This window comes from Peromyscus eremicus, chromosome 23, assembly GCF_949786415.1.
Source record: "Peromyscus eremicus chromosome 23, PerEre_H2_v1, whole genome shotgun sequence".
Taxonomy (NCBI): Eukaryota; Metazoa; Chordata; class Mammalia; order Rodentia; family Cricetidae; genus Peromyscus; species Peromyscus eremicus.
The window spans coordinates 8,833,171-8,852,667 of record NC_081438.1 but is presented as its reverse complement, the minus strand read 5'-3'; the positions used below and the strand labels follow the sequence as shown (position 1 = coordinate 8,852,667).

Sequence of the window (19,497 nt, the reverse complement as noted above, 5' to 3'; positions counted from 1 at the left end):
TGCTGGAGTTGAAACCAAAGAGGAAACTCTTATCACAAAGAACTAAAAATGCAATTGAAAATATCCGGTCTCCTTTGTGTTTAATATTGCTTACAACATACTCCCCAAAGAACCACTTCTTCAGTAAGCCCAACAGTAAGTTATAACGTGCACAGGGAATAAATAAGTCACAGGTCCAGAGTAGACAGCGCTGGCACTGTCAACTGTGGCCACTAACAGGCTGGAGCCCTCCACAGCTCCTGCTCTTCCCTCTCTGTCCTGTTCTTCCTGCTCCTTCTCCTTGGCTGACTTGACTCATCTTCCTTTCAATGCTTCCCTCTCATCAGCACCAGAAGCACCTACCATGGTGCTCACGCCCCTCCACCCCAGCCCGGCTGTGTTCATCTTCCTGACCATCAGATTTACAGGGGAACTCTCCAAGACTCGGAGCAACGGCCAGGAGATCAGCCGCCACTTCTCCTAGCCGCCACTTCTCCTAGCGGCACCCTTTTCTTTCGGGTGTCAACTGTTTGAATTAAGACACCCCCCCACCCCCACCCCCGCATCCCAATGTAACAAAACAACAAACAGGATTTTTATTTTCTCGTCTTAAACTGACTGAAAAAATGCATGTGCTTCCACCAGCTCCACACTCCAGAGTCCAGGTGGGAAGGCTGAGGGAGTCTCCTGAGCCCATCCCTCTCTGATGGTTCTCAAGAGGCAGACCAACAGGCCCCAGTGCTTAGCTGCTTCTCTCTGCTGTCCAATCAGGGCTCATTCCACAGGCACCTAATGCCCCGCCCCTCAATGACCCCAGTTTCCACCTCTCAAGTCAAACCCATTCTTCAAGACTTATGATCTCATCCTCATGTAGGCATGTGCAGCTCCACAAAGCATAAGATCTGTTAAGTAGCTCCATTAGAGTTTAAAGTTAGAAATCTGATCCCTACTTGACCTGGAGCCTTAACTGAAGCCCCGCTGCCCTGCCCCCTCTCTGCACTTCAACGCTCAGCATCCTTAGATGCTGCTCTGTGGCTGGACTCACAGCAGTGCATATTTACAGGCTGTTTTACCTGAAGTGTCTGTTTCCAGTATAAAGCTGGCAATTTAATCAAATATGTAAGTTTGATAACTGCGTCAGTTTCCTGTCACAAAGGAACTAATCATCAAATTATTTTAAAAGTTTATATAAAATGGATGGAGAGGAAGGAAGATTAAGTAAACCAAAGGAAAAAAAAGTTCTTTGAAAAGTGAGTGTGTCTTATTCAGCTCTAGCTTCCCCAGAAATAACAGCGCTGGTGTGTGCCCAAGAGCACAAAGATGAAGAGGGTGAGCACACGGACTTCCTGACTCTTCCTCAGGCCATTCCAAAGACTTCTAATTCTTCTCCATCACTGCAATCACGTGCCTACACTCCACTTCCCACCACAGCACCCTAACTCTCAACAGCACACAGCACGTGTGTGTAGCTCCCCAAACGCACACTGGCTGCTCAGCTATTAGACAGAGAAGTGGTGCGTATTATCTGAAACATGCATATGTCTATGGGCCCTTAATATTCAGGATGATTTATTAAAATGTGAAAGATTTTAATATTTACAACTCTAAGAATAACGATGTAAAACAAACAAAAGCACCAGTAAATGGGACTCAAAAGGTTCAAAGTACAGGAGCCTTTGGAGTTTGTTTAGCACAGTGGTTCTCAAGCTGTGGGTAGCAACTCCTTTGAGTGCAAACGACCCTTTCACAGGGGTCGCATATCAGGGATCCTGAATATCAGATATATTTACATTAGGATTCATAACTGTAGCAAAATTACAGTTATGAAGTAGCAACAGAAAGAATGTTATGGTTGGGGGTCAGCACAGCATGAGGAACTGTATTGGAGGGCTGCAGAGTTAGGAAGGCTGAGAACCACTGCCTACAGTGAGAGTCCTGAGTCCAGTGAAGAAAACGACAACGAAATCCTGAAATGCTGGTCCAGCCACCACATGGCGGCGGCGGCGGCGGGTCTCCCACATGCAGCCTCAGCAGACTCACCCCAAGCTCATCGTCATCAGAGTTATCAAAGATGTTGTCTAAGTCGTGCAGGGAAGGTGCCAAATCTGTCACCTGGGTAAGGCTCCCGGAGCCAGCTCTGCCAGCAGCATTGTCCTGCCGGACATCTGCGGGAAAGGAGGAAGGACACAGAGTGAGCAGGCTCCTCAGCTGAGGAAGAGGGAAGGACATGGACTGGACCTCAGTGAACAAGGTCTGCTGGGGAGTTCCTTCCTAGGTCCTACTTAAATTTAGACACAATTATTTCCAAATATGCTTATCAGAACTGAAAAACATTAAAGTTGAGATCAAATTACTGCTATAGCAATAAGAATTTAATTTTAAATTGAGAAGAATCTCCTTTGCATTTTACTTTAGCAACAATCCAAGTGAGTCAAATAACAATGTACACACCTGTTTTAGTAGCAGAACTGAAAATAGACATGGCATTTTTCCCATCAGGCACCGGCGTGGAATGACCTGGTGTAGTGACATCCTTGGTACCAAATCCATCCTCTGACTGTGTAATAAAGTCAGCCAAACAAAACACATGAACAGCAACCCAAAGTGTGGGATATGAGGGAGAACACAAAGAATTAGCGCGTCGAATGGAACCTGTTATGAGCAGTGTGAAAAACCATGGTCTATGCAACCAAAGGGAATCAAAGGCGTGCCCTTGCTCTGCACTGCACAGAACCAAGAACCCCCGTTTCTCTCTGACCCTCCAGGTGGTCTCAGTGACTCAGTGGTTCTAGTGGCGTTTGACCACAGACCTGTCATGCTATCAAACACTGTCTTAAGTAATTGTGCCGATGTTAAATGACAGAGCAAGCCTCTGGATCTACACAGATCCTGTCCATTGTCCCCTCGACTCTACTGGCCTCTTTAACTGCAAACTTCCCTACTCTCTCCAGAACACCTCCTTAAATGGCTAAAGCTGGCAGGCACACCCAGGACTCTCTATCATGGCAATGGAACCAGACCAGCTCACGCTGACAGTCTATGGGCAGTACTGACATGGATTCAGAGAACATACAGGCACAGCTCTTGCACAGTGAACATAAGCTCTTCATAAAAAGAGACACTGCTCTCAACATTTTTTGCTTTACGTTTTAAGTATTTTGGAAAATATTTTAAAAGAAATAAGCAGGGAGCACAGGCCAACAATAATTAGCATATGAGAGGAGGCATGCGGTACAAGCTACAGCCTGGAAGATATGCAGCTTCCTTTGGAACAAAGGTGAGCCATGACACAAAAGGAACAAAACGCTGTTCCGTACAATAGTACCAAGAGCATGAGTATGAGGACAGAGCAACCAGGCAGGACTACCTCAGACATTCTGCCTCAGGAGACTCCCACACACAGTGAATAGACACCCAAACCCACAACCAGCTGGACTCCCTCTGCAGTAAATGGTACCTTGTTCTTCTTTAGGGAGTCCTTCTCCGTTCCCTGCTTGCATTTCTTATTTGCTGTGAAGATGTATTTTATGTCCCCATCCTCAAAGGTATACGGGTCATTGACTTCTCCCAAAGTGTCTCCAGGCTGCTGTGACAGAGGTGATGGGTCGAGGAAGGGAAGGGACGGCACCTGCGGCTGCTCATCCTGCCAGATTTTGAACCGCTTGTTAGGTTGTGCTAAGAGTCTAAAAGGGAAAATAAGTGACAGTTTGAGTAAGAGAAGGTAAAATGATGCTTTGTTTTCAAAGCACTATTATGATTTTTCAATGTTTTATTATTTAATTTGTGTATGTGCATGCACATGTACCATGTGAAGGTCAGAGAGTCAGCTCTCTCCTTTCTGGGGATTAAATGAGGTCATCAGGCTTGGGCAGTACTGATTCCGACTCAGCACAGTACTCAGTTTGCTGAACACAAGCACTTCATAGAAAAGAGAAAGCCTCGGTCGCCAGGCCTGGTTCTAAGTGTGCTTGCCTGCTGAGTCATCTTACCAGCCCAGTATTTAGGATTTAAAAGAAAATTTAAACTGAACACTGAAAAAGCCTAGTAAGTCTCCAGTACCAGATTTTTGTTTTTCGTGATCTTAAAAGCACTGTTAGACAGAACTAAGGCAGCTTTGTTAGTCCATGCTGTGTCTGAGCCCAGATTCTACAGAAAACACAGGGTATCAGCACCCAATCCCAGGTCAGACTCCCAAGTGCGCAGTCCTGGCTCCTCGGTCAGCACATCAGCCAGACAGAGAAGAGGCTGCAGCACCGCTCGTGTGAGGTCGCCTACACCAAGGGCTGAGATGACAGAGCCCAGTGTGCCACATGGGAAGTCTAATGTTAAAGTCACATTCTTGACTAACAAATAAATGAACACACACTGTATGTCCTAGAGTGCCACAGCAAAACCTTTACATGCCATGTATTTAAATAGCACCACATTGGTAAGTCTCCTGGAGAACAGGGGTTTGGATTCTGAGACACTCCCCATGTACAGAGTCTACAAGTCACTGAAGGCTTAGCAAAGGGACAGGAGAGCATGGATGTCCAGGGTTCCACCCAAGGGTCACCTCACCTTTGCAGTGCAGTGCTCTCTGGGTTCACGTCCAGTTTGGTATCAAATCTCTCCCCTTGGAGCTCTGGAGGCCGGAACTCAGCATCTTCACCGGGTGGGAGGCGAAAACTCTGCCACCACTTATCTGATGACTCCCTGTAGGAGGGCCTAATCCCACTGTACAAGGCTGTCTCACTGACCTCTGCCATCAGAGGCAGTCTTTGGCCTACGAGGACAGTTCTGTCATCCAGCGTGGACAGCTGCTGAAGTTCTAGCCCATTTCCATAGAGGGCTGGAGTCACAGGGACAGAAGGGGGGTCCAAACTCTCTGCTTCCTGACCTCGTGGCTGAGGACTGAGTGTGGGTGGCAGAGGGGAAATGGGGGAATGAGGTGAATCCATAGGATTCAGATTCATTTGCTTGCTTGTGTTTCTGGAAGGCACGGCCATTTGCTTCTCATACTTCCGACTGCTTGACACCTCTAAGGAGGCGTCTATCCCTGGCAGCCCTAGCTTCTGTCCAGGCGCATCCTGCTCCATGCATAACTCTTCGGCCACAGAGGGCCTGTGGTGAAAGGGCACCAAGGGTCTCTTTTGCAACTTGTCTCCTTTTTCTTGTCTTTCTGCTGTTTTGTGCTTAGAAGAAGCAGGAGGTGGTAAGGAGGAGGATGACGGGGGTCCCGCACTGAAGCCTGGCTGAGCCGCTGCAGACGGTCGGCTGGGTCCTACTGTACACCGCTTTAAGAGTTTATGCCTACAAGGAGAGTTACAGCAAAGTCAACAGACACTCAGATGCAGGTAACAGCATGACTGCAACGGCACCAAAGCAGGTCTCTGAATAGTGCCTGTCTTCCTGGGCATGTGTGATGACAGACATCTGAAAGAGCTCCCAACTCAACTACACTTATAATCACCAAAATACAAGTACCGATAGGAAGCCAAGAACCAGTCGTATGTAAGGTCAAGCAGATAAAAAGTGGATTTAACGTGAAATACAAATGAATATCCTGCTAATCCCAAATCTTGCTAATTAGACAAGAGCTTCAGATAACCTACTCACACTGCATCTGAAGACTATAATATTAAATGACTAGAAAAGTCCAAAAAACAAAAATTCAATTTCTATTTTTCAACACTCTACCTGTAATACACATGGCTTAAAGGACTTGCAATGTTGCAAACTAGGAATAAAATTACTGTGCTCCACCCTCCAAAGTGTGAAACTAAGATAAACGAGATCACTTAGCGGGATAAATGTATGTATAGCCTTGCCCCCGACTCTATCTGGGGAGGAAATGTGAGAAAACTGTGAATTTCAGACACTCATGAAAGAGGTCAAAGGCTGGGAGACAGAACACATGAACAAATGCACCTAAGCCCCACCTCATCTCAGCAAGAATGCCACATCTGCACACCCACCTCATCTCAGCAAGAATGCCACATCTGCACACCCATCTCATCTCAGCAAAAATGCCACATTTGCACACCCATCTCATCTCAGCAAAAATGCCACATTTGCCCACACTTCTTGGCAACCACAGGCCTGAGGAATGGCTCGATCAGGCCACTAAATGATGCCAAGTTTACTCTGCTCAGCCAAGTTCCACAGCAGGTCAGCCAGCTTCTCCGTCTGTAAATCACTCCAAGAGAAGACTGCAAGCTCTCCTGTGGTGCAGCGGTGACTCCGAGGCCACTTGGGTGGCATTAAATTACTGCTGCATTGAACCAAATGATGCCCTTGTGGGCAGTAAAAGGGATTTGTGTGGCATAATGGGATGGTTTAGTGGGACAACAGAACGGACAGCCCACTCCATTCAGCTGTGAAACAGTGAGAGGAGTGGACCATTCCATAGGTCTGGCAGTCCTACAGCAGATCATCTGCAAACACTCTGGTCAACTCTTCACTACTCTAAAGAACTACTCTTAAACAAACAAGCAAACAAACCAGAAACCCTGACTTGGAAAAAGGCTATCAAGGAAAGTACAGGGGAGGTGTGTTTTATGCGACAAGGGCACAGTAATCAGTGAGCAACACCTCAGGTCTCGCTGTCTTCCAGGTGCTCATTTCTAACCCTTTCTACACACAGACCTGGACTCTGCCTGGGAGGGTGAGCTCCACCTGTCTTCTGCAGGATTCTTTTTGTTTAAGATTTATTTATTTATTATGTACACAGAAGAGGGCGCCAGATCTCATTACAGATGGTTATGAGCCACCATGTGGTTGCTGAGAATTGAACTCAGGACCTCTGGAGGAGCAGTCGGTGCTCTTAACCTCTGAGCCATCTCTCCAGGCCTTCTGCAGGATTCTTAGGCAGACTCTTCAGAGAAAGGATTTGCTGTAACGTGTGTAAGCTTTCTGAAGCCAGCTCTTCCACTCCATCAAATGACTCAGCTGCACACTGTTCAAGAGCAGGAATGTACCCTGTACCAAGAGCGGGTGCCAAAGCCCCAGGCACCATAGCTACAGCCTGAGTGATGTGGAGAGCAGAGCCACACAGCGGAGGGACACTGGTGGCTGCAATGAAAGGCTACAGTGGACATCTCAGAGCAAGTGTCTGTGACGGACCGGATCCAGGTGACCAAGGGAAACACCACAACAGTGAGCAGGTCTGTGGGGAAACAATGTTGTAAAGTCTGTCTTTCTTTTCTGAGGGCCGGCTGGGGCTTAGACCCAAGGCGGCCTGTATAAAAGAGTTAGGAACGTCTTCTATCACAAAGCCATTTGCCTGACGCAAGGATGCTTCTCAAAGGCCCCCCAACAATGAAAGACAAGAGCCCAGGGTTTGAGAAGGCCGGGAAGCGTGCAGGAGGCAGCGCAGTGGCTGCTAGGAAAAGCCTTGGGAATAAGAGTTTGGCTAGTGTGGTAATCCCAGAGCACAAAAAGTAAAACATTATTCATTTACATATATATACACACACACACACACACACACACACACACACACACACACACACTATATATATATATATATACTTGAAACGCACCCACAATGATGTATGGTAGCTGGTTTTCTTTTAATGTGATACTAATCAGTAAAAGAATGTTTTAAGTGAAAATTCAGATCATAGAAAAGATCAGGAAAAAGAATAGGCTCAAGTTAAACCTGCCAAAGTGTATACCACACATACCTGCTAAAGATACACCCCCATTTCCAATAGTCAAGAGTCAAAAACAACATACATATATATTCAGCTACTGCAAACCACATCTGCCCCAAGACAGGAGGGAGAGCAGCGTGTGCTCAGAGAGGACACCTAGTGAGCCAACACATCCTTTACAAACCTCCTCCACAGCAAGTCAACCATGAGTGTGACTGGGCTGAACCTCCTCGAAGAGGTGGCTGCCCACTGAGTCAGTGCTCGCTAAGAGCACTGGGTCAGGGAGACCGGAACAGGGCCAACATTACTCTATCAGAGATGATGGAAAGGGTCTGTGTTCCCTTTTCCAAGTCAATCCACTAACACCCCAGTAAAAGCCCTGAATTGAGAAATGATGGTCATCTTTTGAACAGACCATCTCCAGTGACGTTTCTAGATGGCTAATGAAAGCCACACGAGAGACCTATGCTTTAGAAACTCTAGACACTGAGTGAAAATGCAAGGCCTGTTCTAACCATCAGTGAACTCGGAGATGAAGTGTGTCTCCTCTTAAAACTTTAAAATCCATGGCAATGAGACCCTGAACTGTCACACAGTGATTGGTAAGTCAAGGGACGAAAGGCGAACCTCTAGGGGCCGTCAAAACACTCCACGACTACAGTAACTTCAGCTTTCAGCACCTCTAATGCTAACAAAAATCACCAACAGAAAGGATCTGAGAGGTCGCCTTATCAGTTCTACTGATTTCAGCCACCCTGTTTTCAAACACTGAATCCTGAACAGAATTATCTTCTGCAGATCAGACAAAGCTATTTCCTTCTTTACTGGCAAATAAAGATTGCGATGCAGTGGTCTGTGAGGCCCATGGCTGGCCAACAGCGTGGACCAGGCTCTCCGTGGTTGCTGCTTGCCTGTCTGCACCCACCTGGAACAGGAACAGTTGACTCTTTGGGTTGGGTCCACAAAATCCCAAGCAGCAGGACTGTGAGCAGGCTCTTCTTCCCGAGTGGGAGTTGACACCTGGCTCCTCCTGGAAAGGGTGAAAACAAACATGATAACTCATTCCTCTATAGAAAAAAAGTCTTTTTTTTTTCTCTTAAGGTGTGAATACATTTTACACAGTAATGGATCCTGCTGATAAATTACTCCAGCTATTAAAGAGGTAAATGACCTATCTGCTATACACACAGAAGCAGGGTTCAAAATGTCCCTCCTTGTAAGATCACCTTACATTAGCATGGATTTAGTATTGACATTTAGTATTTACAGCAGTGGACCAACACCCAGGATCATTCACTGTCATTTTCTTTTAGAAAGTCACTTCTGCCTGGCAGGAGCAAGGCCTGGCTTCAGTAACGTACACTTACACCGCACCCTCCATCTCCCCATACATGGTACATACAAAGTCATCTAATATTGTGAAAGAATTTTTAAATTACTGTTTGATAACATCTACATATTATATATACTCTGATGTGTTGTTAAATCACTCTCAAAACGTCTGCACTATTTAACAGCATCTAAAGACAATATTCTAGAACGTGTAATGTGAACTAAAAAGCGGAAATCCAAACTATCTCCCACACCCCCATGTCCTTAGTAATGAACCAATGGAAGCAGACCACAGGCAGTGCTTGGGGACTTGTTTCCCAGTGGCTGTGCCGCAGACTCACTCCTGAGATACGGCCTTTCCTACCTCCCTGGGTGTCTTGGCTCCCTACTCTGTGCTAGGAAGAGAGGACCATGGTCTGTCAGAAATAGCAGAGGTCTAAGGCTAGTTTTGAATAAAAACGGAAGGTAGTGAGAAAGAAAGGTGACTGGAAAAGGCATTGAAGATAGAAGTAAACAAATTTGCACCAATTATTATGAAGGAAAGATCATTTCTAAGTGATTGGGGATAGTCTCCAAGTCCTAGACTATGATCTTCTGTACAATTATTTTAGAGTTTATTTATCTAGCACACTTTCAATGGCCTATTGGAGAATCAAATTGTCCAAAAGTAAACTATTTAGCATCAATGTGCTAAAGCCTGGTCCAAAGGTCAGGTATTACCCTGCACACAGAACTTGGAACAGCATTCTCTTCAGAAGCATTTAAGTCACTTCTAGGTGAGCAGTTATTAGTTATCAACAAGAGCATCCACACGACAAGCCAGATAGGTGGTTCAGTGCTTAACACTGCTTGCTCTGTGCCAGGGCACCTGAGTTTGGTTCCCAGGACCCATGTCTGGGAGCTCAAAACTGCTTATGACTCCATGTCCTGGGATCCAACACCTCTCTGGCCTCAGAGAGGGACTGCTTCTGGTTTTTTGTTTGTTTTTTGAGACTAGATTTCCCTGGGTAGCCCTGGCTGCCCTGGAACTTGTTCTGTAGACCAGGCTGGTCTGGAACGCAGAGATCTGCCTGCCTCTGCCTCCTGAGTGCTGGGATTATAGGCATGAGCCACCACTTCCCAGGTGGCACTGCTTCTTATGAATAGTAATAATAGAGGCTAGAGAGATGGTTGGCAAAGGGGTTGTGAACACTGGCTGCTCTTGGAGAAGACTCCGGGTTTTTGGTTCCCAGCAGTGATATGGCAGTTCACAACCGTCCACAACTCCAGTTCCAGGGGATCCCACATCCTCTTCTGACCTCTGTGGGTACCAGGCATGCAAGTGGTGCACTGACAGACATGCAGACAAAACACACACATACATAAAAGAGAGGTAAAAATAATATACATGTATGTGTATCTATACCTCTCTCTCTAGAGACATACACACATACTACACACACACACACACACACACACACACACACACACACACACACGTAACATGTTAAATAGAGCAGGCAGGAGCAGAACAGCTGGCAAAGGGAACACAGTGCCCTCAAAGCAACCTCAGGTGTGCAGCATCACCCAGGTGTGCACTGGCCATGAAAACAAGGCCAACCCATGCAACCACTGTCCAAGAAGTTTGCTTCCCTTTGTACCTGGGAACCATTCATACGCAGCACACAAAGAAGCCAAATCCTGACGGCCATTCTGACAATTAGGGTAAATCTGAGCTGTCCCTGCCAGCAAATGTCCCATCAACACCATGCCAATCTTCAGATGCTCTAGAACCTGAGAATTTTCCACAATAATCACATCAGATAAAGAGATGTTTTGTTTTTCAACTCTTTGTTTTATAGCACATTCCACTGAGTTTCATCATAAAAATGACAATCTGAAGACCTTCGGGTTTGGTCACACAGCTGTACATGTGCCTGACTTGCCCTCATCACCCTGCAGTCAAGCAGATGTGACTAACGGTGACGCACACATACTTAGACTGGGCTCTGTTGAGGATGCATTCCTTCCAGACTCGATGGACCATATGATTGTGGAGTTTAGGAGGGATCTTCCTCGATCTCTTTGGACTGTGCATAGTTATCATGCCCCCATCTTGGGAACCAAGGTGACTGGCAGCACTTTGCACGCCTCCACTCTCACCTGGAAAGAAGCACAATTACAACATCAGGACTGCCACAGGTGCCTGTGGTGCACAGACTGCTGCAGAGTTTCACTGCCAAACTCACATCTGTGAGGCTTTGTCTCCTACCCTCTGGCAATCACACCATCTATGGGAATGAGGAAATCTGGCCCCCGCCACACACACACCGCTAACAACCAACTGCCAACTTGCCCCAGGTCTGTATGATTTTCTGTGTTCTCTCTAAAGCAGCAGACCTGATAAACATGTACATGGCACCTGGGAAGACACGCAGCAACATCTTATCCCATATGTTTTAGATGCAACTTAACTTGTAAGGAAGGGGTCATAATTGTAATATTAAAAAAGCAAGCACACGCTGGGCGGTGGTGGCGCACGCCTTTAATCCCAGCACTCAGGAGGCAGAGCCAGGCAGATCTCTGTAAGTTCGAGGCCAGCCTGGTCTCCAAAGTGAGCTCCAGGAAAGGTGCAAAGCTACACAGAGAAACCTTGTCTCGAAAAACAAAAAAAAAACAAACAAAAAAAAAAATGCAAGCACACATTACTGAGTATGAGTTCAGAAACTAAAGGCAATCAGTACATTTCAGAGCAGACAGCAGCACAGGCAGCTCCATGCTCATCCAGCTAAACAGCTGTGTAATAAAAGCACACAATACCCAAGAAAGAAAAAGAATTTATTAGCACACAGCTTCTTGTGTGGAACCACTTGCCTTATTCCTAACACCAGTTACCCAAGCTTAGTGCTAAAATCCTGAAGGGGGCCTCTCCACAGGCTGTTGGGGGCGGGGTGGGGGGACTCATGGCTTCTGTCAAATGTGCCTCATTAGGCCCTCAAGCCCGTTGATGGATGGCCCATCCTTCTGGCCACACCCACTGCAATGGCACTGGTTGCTGAAGCTCTTGGCTTTCTCTTATTTGATTTAATAAATGTACTGTGAGCTCTGTCGTCAACACACAAAAGTACAAAACACCTTGACCAAAAAAAGTCAATGTACAGACTCTGGAAAAGCTGCACTGTTCTCTTGAAAATATCTGAAGTTTCCTTTCTAATACAAATACTCTCCATGACGACTGCATCATGGATTTTGCTTTGTGGGATGTTTAGGCCTGTCCCCATTAAGAACAACAAAACAAACCCGGCAACACCCACACTTTCAACAGCTGAAGCCTTCTCTCCCCCAAAGCACTAACACTGCCGATGAACAGAGCACAGGAGTCAGGAGACCCTGCACTTCACTACTTTCTCCTCCTCCTCCTCCTCCTCCTCCTCCTCCTCCTCCTCCTCCTCCTCCTTCTCCTCCTCCTTCTCCTCCTCCTTGTTCTCCTTTTTCATTTTCAGACGTGGTTCACTGTGCAAAATAATTTATTTTCCAACTAGTTCTCAGGTGTCTGTCCAAAGAACTAGACAAAGGAATCATCGAGGCAGATAACAAGCCTCCCTCAAACATCCATGGCAATGCTGTGAGTGGCCGGGGAACACTCTTCACGGTCTGAAAGTTGCTGTCTCTGGTTTTCAAGGCCTCTAAAAGAGAAAAGAGCTAGCTGTCCGGAAGGACAGGATGATCTCAGCAGCACTAGCCAGCCCGACAGCCCGGCTGGCCTATCAGAAGAGCTTTTGGCAGTCAAGAACAAGGCAACCTTCTCTCTAAGGGAGTGGCCAACAGACAATGCCAATCCATAGCTCAGCACTATATCCTGGGACATCTGGACTAGGTCATTTGACTACAAAGACACCAGAACCCTTGGTGTAGGTTATTTTAGAGAATGAGGAATAGGGGAGAGCACTTCCCCAAGGACCAGTGCAGTGATGATAGAGCTATGGGGAAGACGTGCGATGATCCAGAGTTACAGACACCACAACAAAACTCATCATGGACAGAGCCTCTTGCTTTTGAACTGTGAACTTCAAAGTTCTGAAGTGACTGGAAGTCAAGGCTCATTTTGAAGTTAACACAAACTTCACTAAGTATCTGGAAACAAGCTGATAAACAATCAGATAAACTAAAATGATGAAAATTTGAAGTAGTCCAATTGTTAAGAATAAAAATTTTTAAGTAAATTTTGAACTACTCAACATACTGACAGATAGGGTCTTTATATCAAGAAAGCTTGACTATGAGGATCACTACAAAATATAAGGAAGTATTTCCTTTTTCCATTTAGTTATAATAAAAGTTGGTCAATGGCTAACCTCTTCAAGAAGGGTCACACAAATGCTCTGCTCTATGATCCTGTGTGCAGCCTCACCCAAGGCTGGGGAGGGATGTGCTGACCCGTGAGTGCTGCACATGAAATGGTTGCATTTAATCTATGTACATCTTCCTGTATATTGTAAGCCATCTCTGAATTACATATAACACATAACACAAGTGCTGGTGATCACCAATTAAAACAAGCTGATTCTAGCCAAGAGTACTAGTACAGGAAGTCTCCTACTCAACAGTGGGCAAACCGGTCTCAATTCAAGCAATCTCTCTGTTTCCATGAATGAGGGTGTGAACTGCCAAGTGTCTGCATCAGGCGGCAGACCACTACAGGACCTAGCACCTACTCAGAGGCCCTCATGCTAGCCCAACTCTGTCATGGTAGAGAGAGAAGCACTGCATACTTGTCCTTCGGTAGCCGCTGTCAGCTGGGCCAAGGTTCCAATCATTCCTGGCCCAGTCAGTTCTTGTTATGGTTAGTTAACTCTGACTGTCAGCTGGACTGGACCAGGAAACACCTGCGGGTGGGGTGGGGGATCTGTAAGGACTAATCTCTCCAAGCTCACAGAGGGGTGGAATCACTGGGAGGTGGTGACAGGTAGCAGGTGGGACCTGGCTGGGGGAAATGGAAGACTGAGGGTGTGTCCTTGGGACTACAATCTGGCCCTGGCCACTTGCTCTACGTTCCTTTCACTTCTTATCCAACAAAGTCTCACCATAATGCTGTCAGAATGAATGCAGGCCAGCAGTGGAGAACTGACCCTGTACAAGTGGAACCAGACAATCCCGTTCTCCCGAAGTGCTTCTCTCAGGTGTTAGGTCACATGACACAAACAAAGCTAACACAGTATTTGCCGTTTGTTTAAAACAAACAGAAACAAATCAACCCACATAGAGTTTCCTGTCCTAGGGTAGAAACGTGGTTATAAGCATACTGGGGAAGTGCGTGTGCAGAAGCCAACACTGTTCTTAGAGTAGAGACTCAGATGGCACAGGTCCAACTCTGAGACCCACACATTCTGCTCTTCTCCGGTCTCCACCATGTTCAGCAGGAAGTCTGCCATGCTGCTGAAGCTCTAGGAATTCTTCCCAGGAGCATGCTCGGCTGCACTCACCTAGAACCACCTGCTCTGGAGAAGTGGGAGGTGTCAGAGGCATCCCACAGTTACTGGGGTCTTTCACACTACCAAGCCCCTGCTGCGCCACTGGGACCTGGCCTCCGACACTGGCAGCACTCTGAGGAACCGGGATGTCATTCTGAGAGATCAACACAAAAGCTGACGGGTAGACCATCCGGACACCACCTGTGAGGAAAGAGAGCAAAGAGCAGGCCTGAGAGAGTGTCTGCACACTCAAGTCCACTGTCACAGTGAGCAGGTCAACAGAAGAAGAAAGTACACCATGAGCACACCTGCCTGAACTGTGTCACCATGACAGCACATGGAGCACAGGGCACAGACGCGACAATCTGAAGAGTCTATCTGAGTGGTCATCTCTTTAAATTAACCATGGAGCTAGAATAAAGTTCTTCACGTAAAGGCTTTCTTACCAACAATGACTTCAACTGCTACAGGGAAGTCATCGTCATATCCCAGCTCAGCTTCCTCTCGGGATTCCTCCTTCTTCCTCAGCACCATTGGGTAGAAGTACTGCCATTCCTCAATCAGCTTACGGGTGGCTGGGTCTGACATCTTGTATGCATGCCCTGTTAGCGTGCCATTTAAGCCATAAGGACTCACCAGTACTAAGAAAAGGAGAAATAATTATTACATATAATCCTACACATTTGGTCATTTTAGGTTAAAACAGAGCACTACTTCATGTCCTTTGTTTTATATCCTATAGTCTTTCACAGTGTGGTTTTTAAGTTTATTTTAGAATTATTTATGTGCATTTTAATTACATCCATTTTTGGAGGAAATCAAGTAGGGATAGCATTACACTTTCAATTCTATCAATATATATGATATCAACCATCTGCACACTAAATCCATGCCTGTCTATGCAATAATGGCTGTTCAACATGAACACCACATTTGGCATGGATACCCAGGCTGTCTGGCACTTGAACACTGATGGAGATCCTGAGACCCACTATGTATGTCATAATCAAAGAATAATAGAGGATGTATAGAATATATGATACCTTAACAACAATAAAGCTCCTGATGGCGGGTCTTAATGCACAGAGCCTGAAGCGTACAGCTTACTTGTGAGTTCAGTGTGACTGTTCAAGGGGGTCTGTGATAAACACTCTCACGTTCAACTCCAGTATGGAGCTGACAACAGTTCTGTTCTGGTGGAGTCAGAAACAAACGGCAGTCATCATGGTATTTACACTATGACTCTGTGAACAGGTCTCCCAAATAATCCTTTCCAGGAGACTCAGAAAATTCAAGTAGTGGGAAGCATCCCCCCGACCCTGGCTTTGCGTATACACTGCATGTACACGTGCAGCCTTGTGTGTATACACGTGTGTGCCCTTGAGTGGAAGTACCCCTTTCCCCCTTGGCTTTGTGTATGCACTGCATGTACATGTGCAACCTTACATGTATACCTGTGTGTGTCCATGGGTAGGAAGTACCCCCTCCCCTTTGGCTTTTCGTATGCACTGCATGTATGTGTGCAGCCTTGTGTGTACACCTGTGTGTGCCCATGATCCTGGACACCAGAGACAATGTCAGAAGTCTTCCTCTCCACAGTTCTGTCTTCTAAGTTAATTCATATGTTCAAATATGGAGGTGACAAAGGTGTTTGTTCTCTCCTCTATTGCATGGGTCCCAGGGATAGACTCACCCGCTAAGACCCCTTACTACATCTCCATCATTACTTTGAGAGACAAGGTCTCCTCCTGATCCGGCTAGACTAGCTGTTGGCCAGCAAGCTCCAGGAACCAGCCGTGCTCGGCACCCCAGAGCTGGGGATGTAGTCTGTCACACCCAGCTCTTCCCCGATGCTAGAAATCAACTCCAGCCCTGATGCCTGTGCAGCAAGCACTTTACTGACTGAGCCACCCCCCCACACACACACCTTTTGGCTTTTTGAGACAAATCTCACATAGCCAAGTTAGACTTCACTCAATATGTAGCTGAGCTGGATCTGGAATTCCTCTCCCTCCTACCTCCATCCATCTCCCAAAGCTGGGATTACCAGCATGTGCCACCACACCTGGCTTGGGGTGTCATTTTTGGGGGGTCATCTTTTAAAACTTTAAAGAATTTCTCTCTTGGTGTTTCCTCTTTGCCCATATTGCTGAACTTCATAAAGACAATTTCTAAGTGTGCCACAGTCACCCAGTCATTTTTTCCAAGCAGTTGAATGATGGAGCGAGCGCACGAGGGAAGAGGGACAGTCACTTAAAATGCCTCAACTCTGGGGACCTATATTCCTAATACTACCTCTCCTAACTCCCATGGTTAGAAAATGACTTATCTTCTGCTGTGACCTTGATGTCATCATACATTCTTCTATTCTGAGTGATAATATTGAAGATGACGTGAGGTGGTCCTCCAAATTTTCAAATAAACAGTACAATTTTGAGAATTGGGTTGTTTTAAATTTTGTATAAATTTTATAGTTTTTCCCCCTCTTTGTTTTTCGAGACAGGGTTTCTCTGTGTAGTTTTGGTGCCTGTCCTGGATCTCATTCTGTAGACCAGGCTGGCCTCAAACTCACAGAGATCTGCCTAGCTCTGCCTCCCAAGTGCTGGGATTAAAGACCACCCAGCTGTCTCAAGTGTATGGTTTAATGAGATGTAAATGATGATGAAGAATGGTGGCAGGGGTGTCTCTTGGTAAGACTTAGAACCAGGTTAAAAAAAACTCAAGGCTTCTCCCCACTTAAGGTGAACTTACATTCCCCACTTAAGGTGGACTGATCTTTATTATTTCTTTAATAAATCAGAACGTATGGGGAGGGGCTAATTATATTCTGCATGTCATACCTTTTCATCCAGACATCTCTAGAAATGATAAATTAGAATGAGCCCTTTCATAGTTTTTAACAGTTAAAAACTATTATCCACAGAAAATCCTGAATTCCTAAGATTAAGATACATATTTAGAATGCTTAGTGAAATCAAAAAGACAGTTATTTCGGGACAGCAAGATGATGAAGATAATAAATGATGAAGATACCAGTGTATAAAGTCAAGTTATAGCTAGATACTTATCCACAGTGTGTAATTAAAAGAAAAGAATACCGACACTAACATCACTGAAGAAACTGTAAACTAGTGTAGACTCTGGAAAGTCAGTTATCACTGGCAAGCGGCCATCTCTGTCAGTTATCTCACTGCAGAACAGCAGACACAATGACAGCCCTTTGGCTTCTGCGTCCAGTGGCCCAGGGACCATGGCCTTCAATGCTTGTCAATCTTACTTTGTTCTGAAGAGACTTACACAGCTTTATATGTCATATGTCATACATGTGTTCACCTGAGAAATAGGAGTGGGTCTTTTCTGTCATTAACTGATCATGCTTATCTTTCAATCACCCATTCAAGCCCCTCCTACTATACCGAGCCCTCCTCACAACATTCCCACCCCACCCCACAACAGCCCACTGGGCAAGGCAGCTACCCATTTGGTGGTGCTGCTGGTGCAGGGAAAGAGCAAGCCTCTGACTGACCTTGAAATGGTGCAGGTGAAGACTGCGCCATGTGTAAATGCTCCTCGCTGATCAAATAGATTGGCTGGTGCTGAGCAATCTCCACACTCGTGCACACGTTACTTTCTCCGTGAAGAAAGAATGTGAAAGCACAGGACAAATGCTCACTGAAAGAAAAAGAACCAGAGACTTGTTTCATGTTTGGCAGGAAGCAGTGCCGGGCAGCACCTGGGCACGCGTGCATGGCTCTGCCCTCCTGACCACCGAGCCAAGCTACCTCTCACCTGCGAGAGACAAACAGCAGCCTCAGTTGATGGTGCTGCCATGATACAAACAGGTGTTAGTTCCTAACCCGCACAGGTGATCTGCAGAATGTCCCTTATGGGCACATGAAGCTCCCTTGTCTGCTAGAGACAGGAGCACCCCCCAGGCCTCCTGAACAGCAAACACTCAAAACCCTGTTAGGGCAATAAAGGAGGAAACGAAGTTTTTACAAATTACTTTGGAAAAGTGGATTATGAACAAGTTCAAAAAGCAATGGAGTTAAGATTTTATCCCATTTCAGAGACAACAAAATGGTTTTGCTTATTTGGGGTACAATATAATAAAAATGTCACATTTACAGCTTACAGCACTACTATAGGGTCAGAGTTACTGGCTTAGTAACTTTAGTGACAGGCTGGCATAAGCCTGTCATCCGAGCACACACATGGGAGTCTGAGGCAGGAAGCTATATCCAGGTCCTGGGGCAGCTTGGACTACAAGTGGAGACTACTTCAGAAGAACAACAAAGCAGGAATGGAGGGAGCTGTGCTTATACCATGACTTGATGATGCAGTCGCCACAGGATATTAGGGTAAAACAGAACCTAGTTTTACAATTTACATTCCATTTCTTTGTGTACTTACTTATTGACATGAGGTCCTGCTATGTTGCTCAGACTAGCCTTGAACTTAAAATCCTCCTGCCTCAGCCTCACAAGTAGCTGGGACCACAGGTGTGTGCCACTATGTCTCACTTATATTATCTCAGGTCATAAAATTCTGCTGAAACAATCCACTTCTCCATTTCACACACAATGAGAAAAAAACTGACTTTTAAAAACAAAGTGTCGTGGAGGGAAAACTTACTACAGTGGCATATTCTTTCTAAGTTGCTAACTTTGGCCCTGAGCTAGCACCAGTTATACCCTCATTTCTCAAAGCTCTCCCAAGAACATTTACCTAAAAACCAGTATCATGCCACTAACGCAGCCACCTCTGGAAAGCAGCTCCTGTTCACCATGTCTTTGAAATATTACAGGGCATATTCAAAACACTCCTCAAAAAAATAAACCCCTGAAATCTTGTTTCTAGTATAAAATCACAATGACTTTACAGAAAACGAGCTAAGCCCATCATTACCACAGGGGAAGCACACATGTCCCTGGCTGATGATCTTGTTCTTGCAAAGCGGCGTTTTGTGCTTTACCAAGAATATGAAGTTTGGTCAAAGGATGGATGCATTTGGTCTTGGAAGTAAATGTTCAACATGACACTACAAAAATGTGGCTTATTTGGGGAGAATTTAAAAAAAAAAAACACTTAAAGGCTTA

At 45.8% G+C, this 19,497-nt stretch overlaps 1 protein-coding gene across 2 annotated transcripts in view; it reads right to left on the bottom strand.

Annotated features, from left to right (window-relative positions):
* Med13l (mediator complex subunit 13L) overlaps window positions 1-19,497 on the bottom strand; it is a 227,150-nt gene that overhangs the window by 34,557 nt on the left and 173,096 nt on the right. For both annotated transcript variants that reach the window (XM_059249610.1, XM_059249611.1), the window contains exons 5-13: window positions 17,925-18,070; window positions 14,845-15,039; window positions 14,411-14,599; window positions 10,925-11,090; window positions 8,542-8,646; window positions 4,540-5,271; window positions 3,437-3,662; window positions 2,431-2,536; window positions 2,020-2,144 (exon numbers count right to left, since the gene is read on the bottom strand). In XM_059249610.1, coding sequence (XP_059105593.1) covers window positions 2,020-2,144; window positions 2,431-2,536; window positions 3,437-3,662; window positions 4,540-5,271; window positions 8,542-8,646; window positions 10,925-11,090; window positions 14,411-14,599; window positions 14,845-15,039; window positions 17,925-18,070 — 1,990 coding nt within the window. The remainder of the gene's footprint in view (window positions 1-2,019; window positions 2,145-2,430; window positions 2,537-3,436; window positions 3,663-4,539; window positions 5,272-8,541; window positions 8,647-10,924; window positions 11,091-14,410; window positions 14,600-14,844; window positions 15,040-17,924; window positions 18,071-19,497) is intronic.